General features: G+C 37.7%; 1 protein-coding gene across 5 annotated transcripts in view; it reads right to left on the bottom strand.

Annotated features, from left to right (window-relative positions):
* The window catches only part of LOC111569979 (potassium voltage-gated channel subfamily KQT member 5-like), a 178,200-nt gene that overhangs the window by 43,712 nt on the left and 114,897 nt on the right, over positions 1-19,591 (bottom strand). For all 5 annotated transcript variants that reach the window (XM_055009537.1, XM_055009539.1, XM_055009538.1 and 2 more), the window contains exons 2-7: positions 19,296-19,386; positions 15,753-15,879; positions 9,974-10,149; positions 5,399-5,524; positions 2,190-2,300; positions 1,057-1,152 (exon numbers count right to left, since the gene is read on the bottom strand). In XM_055009537.1, the coding sequence (XP_054865512.1) occupies positions 1,057-1,152; positions 2,190-2,300; positions 5,399-5,524; positions 9,974-10,149; positions 15,753-15,879; positions 19,296-19,386 (727 nt within the window). The remainder of the gene's footprint in view (positions 1-1,056; positions 1,153-2,189; positions 2,301-5,398; positions 5,525-9,973; positions 10,150-15,752; positions 15,880-19,295; positions 19,387-19,591) is intronic.

The following is a 19,591-nucleotide window of genomic DNA, read 5'->3' as shown; positions in this document are numbered from 1 at the left end:
CACATTTTGGACGACATACTAAACTATGACGTTTTTGTCACATTTTGGACGACATACTAACCTATGATGTTTTTGTCGTATTTTGGACTGTCATACTAACCTATGACGTTTTTATCACATTTTGGACGACATACTAAACTATGACGTTTCTTTCACATTTTGGAAGACATACTAAACTATGACATTTTTGTCACATTTTGGACGACATACTAAACCACTAACAGCTCATTGTTAGTATAATGGTGAATATGTTGCTGTCTTGCAAAGAATGTGTCTAAACTTAGAAGCACCTAGCTGGAATGGGAACAAGCTCTTATGGTGTTTCCTGAAGAAAGGAATGAAGGACAGAAAGGTGAATTTGTGTTCAAAATAAGGCTGACAGCTGAACGTAAATAAAGGCTTTGTGAAACATCAGGAGCTTCACCATTGTCTGGCTGAGGTTAGCTACATCACGTGACCTAAATATGTAGCGGGTGGCAGGAATTGATGGCAAAAAACAAACACACACACACACACACACACCCACACACATAGACAGATATACTTAAAATGTATCGTTAACATCTCCAACAGTCTGCATTACCATCTTTTGCCATTTGTTTTTGTCATTTCCAGAAGAAACCTATTGGTCAAATAAGAATTCACTATAAATCAAACTGTGTTGTGGGAATGAATAACTGTAAATGAGGAGGACAATACATGTGAAGATCAGGCAGTAGACAGGATGGAGGTGGCAAGAATATGTTTGCCAAACTGGTGTTTCTGCATTAAAAAAATCCCAGAGATTAAAGATTTTCCTGCAGGGTGAAGGTGAGGGGGCTGGACGTGTTATCTGCTTTTTACTGGATAGTTTGAGGGTTTGGGAGAGTCCACGGAGGAAAAAGAAACTGGAGAGGTCATTTATGGATTTTAATCATATGTTGTATTATGCAAAAGATTCAGCTTACGTAGACACTGTGGTGTATTGTTTTCGAATGGCTCCAACAATTCATCATCAGTAATAATATTTTCAATTTCCAGCTCCACAACAGTAAAGTAAAAGCACACAGGTCTTACCTGGATGAGGTAGGCGGCTGGGTTCCGTCTCTTCTCAAAGTGCTTCTGTCTGTGCTGCTCCTGGACCTTCAGGGCGAAGCCTGAACCTAGAATACCCTGGTGGGACATTAACAGTATAAATACACAAAACAGGAAGAAATACTGCATGTACTTGTACACCAAAGAAGCTCAGGTATCATTTATCTGCTAAGAAAAGCATTATAATATCATCAAGAACTACCATTGTGGCTTTATTTTTCTTACTTATAGCTCAGTGAAAATTAGTTTTGCTACGACAAAGACTTGAAGTATTAGTTTTTTTTATATAATATGTGAAGCTATATTATGTGAATGATTTAAGTTTATTTCTTTCAGGTTTCAGTTTGTTGACTGAGTTGTTGTGATCTGAAGTTAATCCCCAGAACTCCAAACAGTTTCTGGATGTATTTTGTACATTTTTCCTCAATGTGTGCTCCTTTTTCACTTTAATATAAAGTCCTGTACCTTTATGTAAACAGCACAACCATAACTAGAAGTAGAGAGAACTCACAAATGTATTTTATGCACTATAACATCATTATGATGCCATAAATCATAATGCCATTTACTGCCCAGCTAAATTTGGGTAAACTTCACAGTCCTGCAATCAAATATCCATCCATTATCTATACACCGCTTAATCCTCATTAGGGTCGCGGGGGGGGGGCTGGAGTCTATCCCAGCTGACTCAGGTGAAGGCAGGGGACACCCTAGACAGGTCGCCAGTCTGTCGCAGGGCTACATACAGAGATAAACAATCACTCTCACATTCACACCTACGGGCAATTTAGAATAATCAATTAACCTCAGCATATTTTTGGACTGTGGGAGGAAGCCGGAGTACCCGGAGAAAACCCACGCATGCACAGGGAGAACATGCAAACTCCATGCAGAAAGATCCCGGGAAAGCCGGGACGCGAACCAGGGACCTTCTCGCTGCAAGGCGAAAGTGCTAACCACTACGCCACTGTGCAGCCCGCAATCAAATATGAATATAAAATTATATATAATTGAATTATTGCTGTCTTGCACAGTTTCTAAATCAAGCTGCTTCAGGAAACTGCTTCAGTGGACTGCTATATATCCATGATGCACAAGAAAAAGCTGTGACTTACTGCTGGCAAGGCAAAGAAGGAGATGCCTAGGAGGGCGAACCCCGCAGACAACATCCGTCCTGTCCACGTTTTTGGTGTCTTGTCTCCATAGCCGATGGTTGTCAGGGTAATCTGTGAAAGTAAATGATTTATTATCAGGTCCTGAGCCTCAACAGTAATGTCCTCAAATAATTCAGGTCATATCTGACAGATAGAAGCTTTTTGGGTAAATATTTGTTGGCTGCAGCCACACTTGCGGGGTCCCTCAGGGCTCCATGTTGGGTCCATTCCTATGGTCAATTTTTAAGAAATGCTACATTCTTTTTCATTGTTTCGCTGATATAAACACATATCTACCCATTAAAATGAAAAGTAATGCAGCGCCTGCAAGACTACTCGAAAGATATTCAAACCTAGATGGAATTCAGCTTTCTCAGTTGATTAAAGTAACACTGATATGTTTAGCTGTTGACCAGATCTTTCGAATGACCCTGATAACACCTGCTTGCTTCATACAACTTATCTGTTGTGAAAAGCCTTCTTCGACAGCTCCTTAAAATATACAGACAGACCAGCTCAGTGTTGAAAATGGGTATTTTTCAGTTCAGACTTTTAGCCAAGGTGAAGGTCTGTCTGCTGCCCAAAGACTCTGAATTCTAATTCTTGGTATGTGGGCGTAAAGCAGACATCTCTTCAGCGTCTACAGCTGCTGCAGAACAGAAAAAGAAAGTACGATGTCAGGATACCAGTACTGACCTCCCTCCACTGGCTTTCTGTCTATTTTAGGATTGATTTATAGACTTATTGTTTGTTTGTTTGTTTTAAAGGTTTTAAATGGTTCACCACTGAGGTTGACCAGCCAGATGCTCTTTTTCAAAATCAGGGCACAAAAATAGAGGCGATAGAGCCTTTGCAGTGACTTCTTCTAATCTCTGTAACAGTTTACCTTTTCATGTAAGAACTGCTCAGAATGTAGAAACTTTTATTGAAGATCTACTTCTTATTGTTGGGATTCAGTTCAAGTACAGATTGACACCCTGACTTTGTCTTTTGTTGTGTTGTAATTCTGTATTCTTATGATTATATTGTCCTCTTTTAGTCAAATTTGTCTTTAGGCCTCGTGTTTTATGGTCATTCTCTGGTACTAGTTTCTAATAAGGATAGTTAGGAACTTGGCAAGTAACGTATTACTGCTGTGTTGATCAATTCCAGCTCTCTGAACTATTTACTGCAATATAAAGTCCTGCCCCTCTATGGAAGCAGCACAAGAAGGAGAGAAAACTCAGAAATGTCTATTGTGCACTAAATTATTACGCCATGAAATTAAAGTCAAATTTCCCTGATTACTTATTTTTTCAATGTTTTTCCAAGTACTCATAGAGGTTACCAACACTGGGAAAAAAAGGTGACTCTTCTATCAATAATGTAGGGTTAGGGTATCTGGCTAATAAATGGTGTAATTTTGGTGATTTTTTTAATGATAAAATGCCCTTCAAGCGCACTGGTGAATTTCAGAGTTCAAAAGGTTAAACGTAAGTCAGAGAATATTTAGGAAACTATTTTACTATTGTTGTATAAATCCGTAGAAGAACTTCATGTGAAAAAATAACCCTTTTGTTTGGTGTTTATGATCCCATAGCCTGCACCCCCTTTGTTGTCTTAGCTTGCTTTTACATTTACTTAACATATATTTAACACATTATCAACATTTGCAATAGTAAACATCAACATGCAGGAGGATAAATGCCCTAAAAATGGTTTATATGCACCAGTAAAGGATTTAAAAGGAATCAAAAAGAGATTAGTTAGTCTTTTTAAGAGCTTATAATAGATTTCTTTTTTTTAAATTCAAATGTTATTTTTTCTTGACTTTGAGTCATAAAAACAGGATTGCACTCGCTTCTGTGTTTCAGATTTAGCCGTTTGGATGAACCAGTACTTTAAAAGTGTGTTAATTTGGGTTCACCTGTGGCCTTGAGTGAAAATGCATCAGCTGCTTTCACAGCACACCTGAGGACCTGAATCTGTAAGTATTTTTGAATAATATCTGAGCGATAACCTCAACCCTAACCCAGCGTTGAATCTCTTCTGTGTGGAGGCCTTGAATTCAAGTACAGCGCTGAAAGCCTGCAGCTGAAATGTTTATTCTGCCACGGCAGAAAAAGAAAATTTCTTAAGCACACACTCAAAATAAGGAAAATATTATATTATTAAAGTGTGACATGTATTTTGTATGATTACGTTTCATGTTTCCAAGAAAAACATTATTAAATCAGTTAATTTTTGCATTATAATGAGCATTTATTACATTCATTGATGTTGAGATACACTAAGTCAATTTAGCTTACACTCAAATAAAAAAAAAAATCCACATAGTCAAATAGTTTTCTTTCATCATTAAGCAATTATTTTGGTCCAACTTAATGTAGTTGTGTTGAGTCAACATAAAATTTTCGGATTAATTCAACTTATTTCTGTCCAGTATTGAGGCTGCTTTGTTTGTTTTGTTTTGTGTGTTATTGTTGTGTTTTATGCGTGAAGACTGAATTTAAAGGTGACCTGTGAAGCAGCTCTTTGACATTTTTTCACCTCTGACTGACTGAAAACTAAAATGTCTTGTCAGAAGAATTCAAATGATGTTTCGATAAAAGCAGAGTAAATTGTGATAATGACTCATTGTGATGGTACTTAGCACATCAAAAAGAAAAAAAGAATAAACGTATTCACCTGTTCGGTAAAAGCCTGAAGAGGAGTATTTAATGGAGCATATTCACGGTTTAATGACAAAAATGCGGCTGTGAACTGGTCTGGGCGCAGCTTGCAGAACTCTTTGCTCGGCTTCGGTTCTTTGTAAGTGTTTCCATCCATCTACCTCTGATTTGGCAGACTGATTATCTGTCATTCAGGCTCTGATTGCCACCACGACAAAGGCCATTTCCAACCATTATGAATTTGAAAATGGTGTTAAATGGAGCCACGCGGGGTTAATGTTATGGAGAGGCTGTCAGCGCTCAGAGGCAAAACCGAGCAGGAGAAAATAACAGCAAGGATTCTGTTTTTCAGCATCCAGGCACGTTTAGAGGTAAAAGTGTAGATATGAAGCTGAAAATCAAAGAAGTGTTTAGTCTGCTGTTGGGCAGGAAGCTTGACCGAACACTCAGTGTTAGTGTGAGGAAATAAATCGAGTCAAGATATCTGTCAGGCAGCTGTTAAAGTCAGTGCAGACTCACCGTTCCCCACCACAAGGCATCAGCGTAAGTTGCGAACTCCTTGTTGAACTTATTCTCCACAAGGTAGACGAGGAACGAAGAGAAGATCAGGACCAGAAAGCCGATGTACCAGGCGGTGACCAGCTCCTGCAGGCGCAAACAGACACTCAGTGTGATGGTGGAAAAAAGCACAACCACTTCAGATAAAACTCAATCTGCTTTTCTTTTCTTTTAGATCTACATGACATTATCAGTGTCATTGTAAAGATAAAGAGACTTTATTGTCATTGTGCAGAAGTACAGCCAAATTTGTCTGGAACAACATGACAATTAGCAGCAGTGCAAATAAGAATAAAAATAGATAAAAATACTCTTTAAAAAATAAAAAGAATCAAAGTACTATATACAAAGTAAAGTGGTCCGTGTTGATAAAGTGTTGCAGGAATAAAGTAGAGCTCTTATTGCACAGATGAGCCGGGAGGGGGGAATGTCTGGATGCTGGGGCAATGGGTGGGGGGGTGTGATGGCAACAACAGCTCTGGGGAAGAAGCTGTTCCGCAGTCTGCTGGTTCTTGTTTTTAATGACCGGAATCTTTTCCCTGATGGAAGGGGGACAAACAGTCTGTGTCCAGGATGGGTGGGATCTCTGGCGATGCTGCTGGCCTTTTTCCTCAGCCGGCTAGCATAGACAGAGTCCAGGCTGGGAAGCTGTGCTCCCACAATCCACTGTGCAGTTTTTACATCACAGGCCAAGTCCCTTCTGTTTCCAGCGGTGCAGCTGGAAAACCAGACGGTGCTGCGGTAGCACAGAATGCTCTCAATCGTACTCCTGTAGAAGTTCATGAGAAGCTGTGAGGGGAGCTTGGCCTTTCTCAGCCTCCGCAGAAAGAAAAGTCTCTGCTGAGTCTTCTTCACCAAGTGGGAGGTGTTGGCGGTCCATGTGAGATCAATGGACCGCTGATCAATGGAACATAACTTCTTAATAGGTTGTGCAACATCAGTTTCCCTATCATGTGTAACACTTAATTTCATGTGCAATTTCTAATGTGCAAAATTCCAGATCTTCATTTCTCAGGTGTAGGTTTTAGATTCATGTGTAATATTTCATTTTCATTTGCAGCATTGTGATTACATTTCATGTACCAAATTGTCAATATCAACAATATTTCCTTTTAATTTCATTTTCAATATAGCATTTTCTTGTATTTTTTGATTGTCATGTGTAGTATTAACCCAATATAATTAACAGGATTACTTTTTACTGTCCTATTCTAGAACTATTGTAGCGACTTGTTTTTATTACTCCGCCAAGGTGGAGTTATGTGATGATCGGCGTGCATTTGTCTGTCTGTGTCTGTCTGTTTGTCTGTGAGCAACATTACTCAAAATCCAATTAACAGATTTGGATGAAATTTTCAGGGAAGGTCAGAAATGACAGAAGGACCAAGTGATCAGATTTTGGCAGTGATGCAGCTTATAGTCTGGATCCATGGATTTGTTAAAGATTTCCGTATCATTGTGAGATAGCGGCACGGCATCACTTTATCTATGACAACAAGTGAACGCTACGTCAGCTGCCTGCTGATGATCACATGATCGTGATCCTACTACAAATCCACCGCTGTGGACTTATCAGGACTTATCTGCTGGAAATCATACAAGGAACAGTTGATTAAATTGTGGGGGTGTTTCTGAGTCCCATCAATTCCTGCCTCCCACTACATATTTAGGTCACGTGATTCGGTATCCATACATCACGTACACATGCATAACACACACCTATGATCACCACAAGGTCATTTTGTTGGTGGGTACAGCTACATTCTATAGTGCTATGATTTCTGATCATCAATAGCTAATAAACAAAATGCTGCATTTCTTAAAAAAAAAAAAAAAAAAAAAGCTGAATTTCAGACTGCCATATGGAGGAATGAACAGCCTTGGTGGAGTCTGAGAGTGCTTTTCTAGTTTTAGTAACGTATCATACTTACATCTTATTGCTTTTCTACTTTTTAGGTACTGAATGTCCTTCATGATTGACAAAGTTTCATCTTCTCATCTTATGTATTAAAACTGAGGACAAAACTCTATGAAGTACAATGATCACGTGATACTGAAACTGTGTTTTACTGTCAATGTAAAAATATTTTCTAATACAGAGCTACAAGCATCCTGACATGTTGAATGGTTTGTTCTATTGCAATATGAAATAAAGCAGGATTTTTCCACCAAATGACTTGGATAACTGTATCTGGAAAGAATTCATCCTTCCTAAATAATTGGGTTGTTTTAGCAGAGGCGTGTATTTGCATAAAAATATTTTAAAAATAAAAAAATCTTTTTAAAAGCTTTAAAAACTCTTTGAAGATGTGTTTGAGCTTGAAGTGTTTTTTTTCTTTGGATGACATTAGGCTTCGGTTATGTGGTTATGTACTCATCATGGGGCTAATTGAAATGGTCAAACTATTCGGTCCCTATTATTAGTTATTAACTACTGGATGTGTTGCCTCACTGCAAAAAAAAAGAACCTATTTTTGGCCAACATCACAGTTTCTGTAGCTGAAATATTTCCATACAATTGACTAGAGCTGTACGATTATTGCCAAAATATTAATCATGATTATTAACATCAGTATTAAGATGATGATTATTGAATAATTGATAAGGACAAAACATTTCTATTGTAAAAAACTGAATTCTGTTTTCACTTCCATGTTTTGCTACATTCACGCTAATGTTCAAATCTGCATCAAAAAACAGAATTCTGAATTCAGATCACCTACTAGTGAAAAACTAGAAATAAAACTGCACCCAACACACCTTGTGTGCTGTACATCTGCTTATCAACTGACACTACTGATGTTCCCTAAATGCCTGACATATGAGTAGAAACGAGCTAATTGGCTGTGCACAGAGAAGCCTCTAGTCTCCACTGCAGTTCAGACAGGCGTGAGGCCAAAAATTACTTTATAAAGAGCAAAATAAGATCACATAATGTGTTTACCCAGTTGAAAGCAAGTACATTTAATCATTTGATATGTTTTCCATGAGTGGACCATTTAAAATGTCAATGTGAAAGTCGATCACGTTCATTTAGCTGTGGGAAGCTAAAATCGTCATGTGTTCTATGATTTCGCAGCTCTTAAAGCAGCTCACTGCCATTTATCAGACAGTGAAAGCTGATGTGAGTTCTCTGCAGTTTAAAAAAGCACCAGAATTCACCCATACAGTTAGTTATGTGATTCCAATAGTTGTTAAATAACACATTTATCTGAGTGTATATTAGATTATTCGGTGATTCTTCTGTGTCTCGGGACCAGAACTTCTGTTACTTCAGGCTGCATCATAGTTTTTGTTGGCTTTCCTGTTTTTCCAACAGAAATCCTCCAGAAGCAGTTTCCTGGACAGAAACGTGTCCTGGGTGGGAGGCTAGAGAGTCAATTTATAAAAACCTGTTCACACTACCTTCATAAAAGCATTTGACCTTTTCATTTAGAGTGCCATGTTTTACCAGGATTATTCAATCTGCAGCTTTGATAGAATTCAGTTTTACTCACATACAGCGTCTGATTAACAAACACGGAGTCATCTCAGGGAGCTTCTCATAGTGATGTCAAAACCGAACCATTACATATTACAGACAGAAGCCCTACTGATCCAATGAGAGTGGGAAGAAGAAGAAGGAAGCTCTGGCAGAGAGAAATAGGATAAACAGGATAAACTGTTCAATGACAGCAAAAGGAATTCTATTGGTATTTTAATTGTTTGAATTCTGGGGCTGCATAGTGGCTCGGTGGTCAGCACTTTCTCGGTTTGCATCACAGCTTTCTCGGGATCTTTCTGCATGGAGTTTGCATGTTCTCCCTGTGCATGGGTGGGTTTTCTCTGGGTTCTCCGGCTTACTGCCACAGTCCAAAAACATGCTCTGGTTAACTGGTAACTCTGAATTGTCCGTAGGTGTGAATGCGAGTGTGATTGTTTGTCTGTATATGTAGCCCTGTGATAGACTGGTGACCTGTCCAGGTGTCCCCTGCCTTCACCCTCAGTCAGCCCCCATGTGACCCTAATGAGGATTAAGTGGTGTATAGATGATGGATGGATGGATGGATGGATGGATGGATGGATGGATGGATACTTTAAGATAGTACTTTTTTGTATATGTTCAGCAATCTGCAACATCCAGTCATACAGGATCAGTTACTGTGTATATAGTTCCTAATATAACAAATAAGCTATTTAAAAAAAAAAAAAAGTTTTCATAGACACACTTGTGCATATGATTTTTTCTTCTAGATTTTTATATTTTATATTTGCACATCTCTTTTTGTACATTAAAATGTCTGATTTTGTGAATGCACTGATGAGATTGCAGATTAATTTCACTGACACTGTGCAATTTACTTGGTTAAATAATGTTCAAATGAGTCTTTTATGTTGTGTTTTTTTGTCTCGTGCCACTTTTATTACTGCTTTTTATGTTAAGATTTTGCTCTCCAAATATGCTACCACACTAACAAGTCCAGTCACTTCTCCCAGATCCTCACCTGTAGCTGATAAAACCTGTGATTGCGTTGTTGTTAACCTGTGGCTGCCCACCTTGCTGTGTGCGTAGACGACGGATCCCAGCAGCTTCCAGGTTCCTCCTCTTCGGTCCATTCGCACCATCCGGAGGATCTGCAGGAATCTGAGGCTCCGCAGCACCGATGTGGCGAAGATGTTTCCCTGACTGCCGGCCGACACCACGGCCACCGACGCTATCAGCACGATGATGTCTGGAGGGCAGAGACACAAAAACACACAACTCAGTAACAGAATGGGATTTAATTCTTCCTGATGATTCAAAAATGTGTCTGACACCTTCACATGAAGGATCCATAAAACCTGACATGGGAAAAATAATCTTTAATGTGTTCTCATTTTTAAAAGCATTAAGCTAACATGTCATTTCAAAACTAACTCAGACTGTACAAGTTTTAGAAAACTGACACTTCTAAATTCTTAACTCTCTGAAGTCTAAGTAGCTTCTGGGTGTTTTTATCTCTTGTCACATTTTTCTTCACTGTGGGTTCATTTTTCACTGCAATATAAAGTCCTGCACCTCTATGGAAACAGAACAACCATGAAGGAGAGAGAACTCACATTGAAAGATTAATGTTTTCTAAAGGTTTTTAGCTGTATTTTTTAAATACAGGAACCATGCTACATTTATTTGATTGATCCTGTATCACAGACTCTCTAATCTGTTTGCATATTTGTCTCCTCTCTGCTTTGTTTAAACACAGCCTGCAGTTCAGCCGAAAAGTTGTTGACTTTTTGTCGAATGACTGTTGGTTGCTACTGGCTCAATAGTGGCATCATGGTTGTGCTGACAAACCCAGAATTTTCCATTTTTACAGAATATCGTTGGAGCAAGTGCTTAGTTTTTGTAGAATAAAGCAGTTTTTAACAAAATGTTACAATTTTCATCTTAGATTTGATTAATTTTCCTGATGGACATGTCAAACATGAGAAGTTCAAGGATCGTCAGAAAGTTTAAAGTGTGATGATTGTTGTTAAAGGATGTAATTTCAGTGATTTTTTTTTAAATTGCGTGTGGTTCAATCATTACAGCAGTGAGTCAGAGTGCTGCACTTCTTCTCGCTGTTTTCAAGACTTTCTAGTGCAGAAGAAATATACGTATCGCCCAGCAACTAGGAAATAACAGTGATCATAAATAAAGCAACAGAAATAGGTCACACATGTTTATATACGTCAGAACAACGACAAAAATCACTGTTCATTTCTGCTTTGACCTAAAGGCAAGTAAATCTTATTACTATTGATCTGAATGTGAATTGGACCTTTAAACGCACGGAGGCCTTCAGGTCAGATAACAGCTACTCACTGCTGTCACCCCTCAATGGGGCAAATCCTCTCAGACTTCACATTACTGGAAACGACACAATCTGCTGCAGGCATCAACAGCACAGCAATGAGCTGCCTCCTATATGTGCTATATGTTCGTTTAAGTCGCTCACTCGGCGTATTGATCTGCACTTTACACAAACACAACAGCAGGGGAGAAATAACTGGTTGCTGTGGGAAGCTATTTTCACGTCTGCTCCTTCACAATTATTCCCGTATAAGATGCACAAAGAAAAGACGCAGACACGCAAACAAACACAATCCTAGTGTCTGTGCAGAGAAAACCTCAACGAACATGTTGTAAAACTCTACCCGTCAGTGATGCTATTCAGGAGCTTTTTCCTCGTATATAATCGTCCCTTGTGCTTCTGTCCTTCAGTCGAAGGACAGAATTTTTTTTAGAGAAAATGCTGACCAAGGTGTCTGTGAGGCTCCGACTGTAAAGCACAGAGCAGCTGATCCACAGTGAGAAGGAAAAGGTTTAAAGGTCAACAGCAGCTCCATGAAAAATACATTAATGGGGAACCGACAGAGCTGCAGAGACTTTGAACGTTCATGAAGGGAAAACGTGACGGAGATGAGGATGGAGAAGAGGAGCATGTGAGCATTTATGTAGGAGCACTTGATATCAGTGAAACTTAAAAAGTAAATATCAAAAGAATCAACAAAATCAGTCCTACATTTCTATTAATGCAACTCACGACTGTCTCTTCCTTAAACTGCAGTCAGATTGTATTTTTTTTTTGATGAAATCATGAACTGTATATAAACATGGACAATATAACATGACTCCTCTGACGTGAAGTTATAATATTGCAGATACAAGTACAGCTATCTAAGGTTGTGTCAGGATGGTCAATCAGCCATCTCTGCTTCACTGAGGGACATTTTAGTCATTTTATTTGTTCTGTAATCCTCACAAACCCAATCGCCAGATTTGAAGAAATATATTCAAATTATCAAACCAAACCGGGCTCTGGTGTTATTTTACATTTTATATTAGTACATGTTAACTCACTTGCGAATTAACCTTGAACAGTTTCAGTTATTAAACAAAAAGGGAATGTTTGCAAAATTACAATATATTTGTGGATGAATTTTGCCATTTTTTTAAGTAAAAACAAAAGCAACTTAATGTAACTTTTATGATTCAAAGTTACAGAGTTTTGACTCGCTGACTTATTTTAGATTAGATATTCATATTCAGTCTGGTTTTGTCCTTTTGTTTAATAAAAAGGAAAAACTTCATACACAGATTTTTTTAATTGTGTAGATAGACTATCATGAATGTGTGTGTGTGTGTGTGTGTGTGTGTGCGTGTGTGTGTGCGTGTGTGTGTATAGACACTATCAATCAAAAGTTTGGACATATCTTCTATTTCATGGTTTTTCATTATTTTTTAATACTTTCTACATTGTAGATACATACTGAAGACATCAAAACTATGGTGCAAGATATATGGAATTATTATATGAAATAACTCTCAATATGTTTTGTATTTCAGATACCTCAAAATAGCAACCCTTTGCTTTGATGACAGCTTTGCAAACTCTTGGCATTCTCTCAATGAGCTTCATGAGGTTGTCACCTGAAAAGGTTTTCACTTCACAAATGTGTCTTGTCAAGGTTAATTTGTGGAATTTCTGGCCTTCTTTGACAACTGTTAGAATCCATATTATGGGTTAAGGGTTAAAACTAATAACACAGTACTACAAAATGCCCAAAAGCAAACACTAATCTCTCCCTAAAAAGTTTTGTACACCAAAGTCTTGTTAATTGTTTCCTGAAAATGATGAATGTTGATGATTTCCTCATTTGCAGCACACAATGTTCTAACCTGCGGTCAAACCACCACATGGAGGAATCCAACAAGGGAAACCAGACCAACATATTAGGAGGCTGATTTAATATCACAGTGTGTTTCCTGAAGTCATTCATTCATTTCTTTCAGGACTCAGTGAGAGAATGCAGCAGCAGCAGCTAAAAACAGCACGTCACCTCGCTGTTCAGATCATTTCACTGGCTTCCAGTTGCTGCCCGTATAAAATTCAAAACTCTGACACTTGCACTCTATTTGATCTGCAGAGTCTCTCTTAGTCTTTAAGAAAAGACTGAAAACCAGCTCTTCACTGAACACTTTTGCACTTGACAGACTGCAAAAAAATGTTAAAATCCTATTATGTCAGCACTGCTTGAAGGCACCACGGTCCTATTATCACACTTGAACCTGTTTTGTGGCTCTTATCCAGGTTGTTTTCTCCTCACTAGATCCTTGCTTGTGTTGGATCTACTCTCAGATCTACGTCGCTGTGGATAAAAGCATCTGCTGAATGAAGTTGTAGAATGGTAGAATTCACTGAATGGACAAATCACCTGCTTTACACCACTTAAAATGAAACTGAGCCTGTTTGATTTATGAGCTGGTCACTCTGGATGTACAACTTTAGATCAGAGTGGTTTACATTTTGTATTAGTGTTGAGATTCTGCACTTGGTTGATATTTTGAGCAGAGAAACTTCCCCTGGCAGCGTAGTTTTGGCACCAATACACTCCGTACTCTTCCAGCCAAGCTGCTTACATCCATCTTTGATTTCAAGTAATTAAGAATCTCCCGCTGCCACGGAGACACCAGTTTACAGAATATCCATCTGGCGTCATCCACCAGCTAAAAGTACCAACATAAAAGTACTAAAAAGACTTTACAGTAACTTTGGGACACAATGATTTGTGGTGAAGGGAAGACCAACGAGAAAAACCCTTGAAAGTGACATTCAGCTGGACTGAAGCATGGTGTGTTTTTATTTTAGATATTTCGATGAAGACATAATATTTTCTAGAATTCTTCAAATATATTTTGATGAAAATGAGGCTGTAATGTCCAGGCAGCCTCGTAGATTGGTTGGTTGTTTTGCTTCCAAAAAGGCTTCCTGGAATAGTCCATTATTTTTGCCAGCAGGTAGAACAGACAAGCTGTGAACACACTTAGAAACTCATTTATTAGCCAAATTAAATTTTTTGCTTTAATTAAATTTGTTTAAAAAATTTTTTTAAAAAATCACCATTATTTTGGTACAACTGCCAAGTCAATTGAGGCTTAAAATTATAATTATTTTACTGTACACAGCAAGCTGCAGGCTTCATTTTTTAAAAAATCACCAAAAATAAACCATTTGCTTTAACCAAATTCTGTAAAAATAAAAAAAACATTACAAAAAGGAAAAAAACAACTGTGAAGCCATAACTCAGCTGTGATTACAGTCAAATGACAAAAATTCAGGAACTTTTCAGCTGAACTGCAGGCAGTGTTTACACAAAACAGAGAGGAGACAAGAATAAAAGCAAATAAAAAAATGTAAGTAGTAAAAGATTGATTTTACATACAGTATATAAAGTCTCTGTTTTTTCCCCCCAGTATAAGCAACACTTTCGTCATTTGGAAAAATGCTGTTCATAATGATTAATGTTTTTTTTTTTTCAATCTTTGTAAAATGAATAATCAAAGAAATCTAAATTTTGTTTTTCTTTTTTGTGATGTATGGCAATACAACAATGTCCTATTATTCTCTCTGTTCATGGTTGTGTTGTTTCCATAGAGGTGCAGGACTTTCTATTGCAGTGAAAAATGAGACCATGGTGAGGAAAAATGTGACATTATCAGCCAGAAACTGCTTAACGTTCAGAGGGATAAACTCAAAAATCTCCTTTCGGCGTTAAATATTGATTCACACCTTATGGGTTCTTCTGAGACAACAGCAGCTTTGGTTTCTTGGTGTGTATACGAGTATGAAGTTGTGTTTAGAAAAATCTATTATCAAGAATAAGGCCAAAAAATCGCTCTGCAAACTGCTGCTGTGATTATATAAAGAATTCTCATCTTTTAACATTTTATAATGCAGCTGAGTCACAGAGTTTCTGTCTGCAGGGAAGTGAGAACACACAGAAAACTAAATGATACACCTCATTTATTAATCAGGTTTGTCCTTCAAAGCCACGAATGCACAATGGGACTCATAACACTAGCATTTCCTCACTTCATCCCATCTTCTCTCCTGTTTTTTTCTACACTCTGTCCTCCCGTTGTCACTTCATCTCTTACTTTATGTGTTTCATTTTGCTGACATTGCTGCTGTAAAGTGTGGCGACAGAGCTCATGGCATTGATCGTGGCCTCTGAGAGTAGCCCTAACTTTCCAAGATGCAGCACGCAGATCCATGTCTAAACAGTGGAAAGAATACAAGGCAGTTAATGCAGCCTCATTACGTAAATGCCCTGTGCTCGTTTGAGCTCTGACCACAGCTGAAAATGACACCAGCAAACTCTGGTCGATTGCGTGCTGCTGTGTAACCTTGCGTGCTTCAGCTAACTCAGAGAGGACAACCACGGTCCACTACAGCTGAAGAAGAAGCTGAAAGGTAGATTTTGGTATTTGTGTCCCACAAACGTGAAGGAGTCCTCAGCTCCAACTGCTCACCTATGACACAAAATGGTTTCCTGGCGAAGCGAAGTCGACCCTGCCATCCTCTGTAGCGACAGCAGCATCCCGCCGACCAGATCCGGATGATGAACTCCAACCCGAACACCACAATCATCACAAACTCCTGTAGAATAACAAATAAACAACAGTTGTTTTAGCAATGGCGGGTTTTAAGTGCATGTGTTCTTTTTTTAAAATGCCTGAATTACACCATTTATCAGTAAGAAATTGTAAAACTAATTGTCAGATTTTCAACTTTCCAATGGTCCTTGAATGTATCATATGAGTCATATGCAGTTCAGTTGGGAACCTTAACCAAAACCAAGCCCCATATTCTATCAAAATTACTTGATTCTACATTTATTCTACAATCCCAAGTGCTAACAGTTTGCACCAGATTGTGTAAAAAAAATTATTCTTATTCTTATTATTTATATGTATATATGCATGTATGTATGCATGTAAATAAATAAATAAATAAATATATATATATATATATATATATATATATATATATATATATATATATATATATACACACATATATATGTATTAGTGGTGGGATGAGATTAAAATTTTTTTTATCTAATTAATTACAGGCTTTGTAATTAATTAATCGCAATAATTGCAGTTTTGCCAAATAGCAATATTTGACACAATAAGTGAAGTTTTTCAATTCAAATAAAATTGTGGTTGACAGTTGAATCAATGAACAATGAATAGACATATACGTGTTTATAATTTAAAATTTATTTAAAAAAAGGAAAATGGGACATATAGAAAAAAGAGATTTTGATGACTTAAAACCTGAATTTAGTTGTCTTTTCCACTGTATGGCACATAAAATCAGCATAAGTAGTTCAAGGAGCTTCAGAAAGTTGAAAATCCAGAGATTCATTTTGTTTTCATCTTTTCTGGGTCTGACAAATGGTCTAATTTTGATGGTTCTTTTTATAGGAATATCAATTTTTATTTATGTAATTTTTTTTATAAACAAAAAATTCATAATTAAGTTATTAAAAGAGATATTTTTGTTTAAGTTATTCCTCCTCCAAGGAGGCAGAGCCTCGATGGAGTTAAAACTTAAACCACAAAAATGTTTCATTTCTATTTATCTGCATTTTTCATCTGTCTGCTACATTCACAGATTACTGCAAATCTAAGTGCTTTTATAGCGATTTTATTCAACATTTTCAGACTTTCTGTAAACTCAAGCACTGTCTAGAAAAGTGGTCTATTATGGGATGGCTACACCGTTAGCCGTTAGCATGACTCGTAGCTAACGTTAGCTCTGGTGCTAACAGCAACATGTTTTACATTGAGGTGATACCGTCGGCTTGAAGTGCTGCAGTGATCAGAAAACTATTTGTTGTACAATTTGCACACGACCAGGCTTTTATCCAAGCTGCCATCGGGAAGATTTTTAAAAGGAAACTTTCTGCCCCACAAACTCAATCTCATCTTCCTTCACTGTTCACAAGTGCCTGACTTCACTCAGTGCTTCCTGTGCTTCTTCTTCATGGCTACAAACACACTTTAGGTTCATTACCGCCACCTACTGGGCTGGAGTGTTCATCAGAGTTACCGGTGTGCCAGAAATGAGGGAACTGAGGAGGCGGAAATTAACGCGTTAAAGTCCCAGCCCTAACACACACACACACACACACACACACACACACACACACACACACACACACACATATACATATATATATATATATATATATATGTATGTATGTGTGTGTGTGTGTGTGTGTGTGTGTGTGTGTGTGTGTGTGTGTGTGTGTGTGTGTATGTGTGTATGTGTGTATGTGTGTATGTATGTATGTATGTATGTATGTATATATATATATATATATGATAATGATATATAGATATAGATATATAGATAATAACAACAACAATAATAATTATTGATGATAATTCATTATTATTATTATTATTATTATTATTATTATTATTATTATTATTATTATTATTATTATTATTATTATTATTATTATTGCAAGTCACAGTCAGTCTCAGGATTAAGTTTTGTTTTCTGGTTAGGTTTAGCAAAACGTCATGCTTTGTTACATGACACAGTTTGGGCATACAGCACATTTAAAGCATCTCCTCCATTTTCTGGGTTACCATGGTGACGAATCTTGCTCTATCTGATGTATCATTGGTTGGTTGTAAAGGATCAATAGCAAAGCAGTAAAATAAATGGCAAAGATGTGTTTATTTGACAAACTTTATCCAGCAAAAAATATGCTAATCTCTGAAAGAATGGAGCTTAGTGTATAGTGATTTCATTTTGTGGAGACTGAGATACAAAGTGCACCTTCAGTGCACATGAGGACATTGTGCTCATGTTATTCAGTGTGATTGTTTGTTATTTTTGCACGTCATTAATGTATCTGTGATTAAAATGGACGGCTGGCTGACAGAGTATTGTGTGTGATAATGACTGAGGCAGGTCGGCTGTTAATGCACATGCTGCTGCTGCTTCAGCTTCCATTAGACGACAATGGTGATGTAATTAACACTCTGCAATTTGTGTAGCGCTGCCTTCAGGGCCAATCATGTGCACTAAATGCTAGACCGTTAAAAAAAAAAGTAACCTCTCCTTACTGTTGTGGGCTTTTAAAAAGCATACGTTGAGTCATGGTGAGTGTTTTAAAAAGCATTTTCAGCTCCTGTGTTCCTTCCATCCTCCTCCAAGGCAACTTTGAACTCCATTTGGTGCTATTAGTTCTTAAAGCTCCCAGTTTGAGGGCAGACACTTAAACAAATGAACCACTGATGTAGAAGTCCAAGGCTGACATTTATTCTTCAGTCACGAGGTCGAGGCTGAGAGCTCTGTGGTGGACAGACAAAAAGAAAACTTCCAGAATTTCGTGTGTCTGTCCACCACACGAAATTCTGGAAGTTTTCTTTTCTTACTTCTTTTTTTTTCAGATGAGACATTCAAATAGAGGCAATCAAGCAGCATCATTAGTGGAGCTGAATCCTTCACATCTCTCCTCCAAACAGTGATCACAGCACTAATTACTCTGCATTTCTATGTACATTTGCCCATTTTTCTTCTGCTCATTGTTGTATTTTTATATTTGGAAACTAGACTGTAACTAACATGATTTATGAATTGGTACTATGTATAAATTAAAGAAATGATCTCTTTTGCAATGATCCTCTTGGCTCTGATCTTTAAAATATAACCCTCATTAAGGAAACCAAATCATTTAGAGGCATTAATAACATTTCAGTCACACTGTAGGAGCTGCAGTTACCTTTTGACAAGTGGAAATCAGTATTATATTAAAGTTAAACTGGTCCTTGAACCCTCTGAAAATGAGTTTCTGGGCTTTTCCTCCTCATTTACATTCTCCGTGGGCTCATTTCTTACTGCAATATAAAGTCATTTACAGAACTAAAATTCAGACTAAAATATATACGTCTAAATACTTCAATTGATACCAGAAATGTGTGACAACTAGTTGACTAATGGCCTGAATTACTGAATACTAGTTGGCTGATGGTTTTCCAGTTTCTTACCAGGATGAGCAGACAGTGGGAGGAGAAGTCCTGATGGGCTGGGATGGTGGAGAACACCGACAGAACCAGGCAGCTGAAGACCAGAATGAACCTGAACCAAACATAAAACACATAAACAGGATGACATTGATGATCTGACCTCTGAAACCTTTGAAGAATAATTTCCACCGGTCTGAAGCAGGCCACTGATCACACAAATGGAATTGTTCGTTCCATTTTCCTCTGGGACAAACTCTGGAACTCATTCTGGCATCGCAGGAAGAACAGTTCACCAACAACCTGGCAGCACAATCACA

This window comes from Amphiprion ocellaris, chromosome 4 (assembly GCF_022539595.1).
Source record: "Amphiprion ocellaris isolate individual 3 ecotype Okinawa chromosome 4, ASM2253959v1, whole genome shotgun sequence".
Lineage (NCBI taxonomy): Eukaryota > Metazoa > Chordata > Actinopteri > Pomacentridae > Amphiprion > Amphiprion ocellaris.
This window is presented reverse-complemented; position numbering and strand designations above follow the sequence as displayed.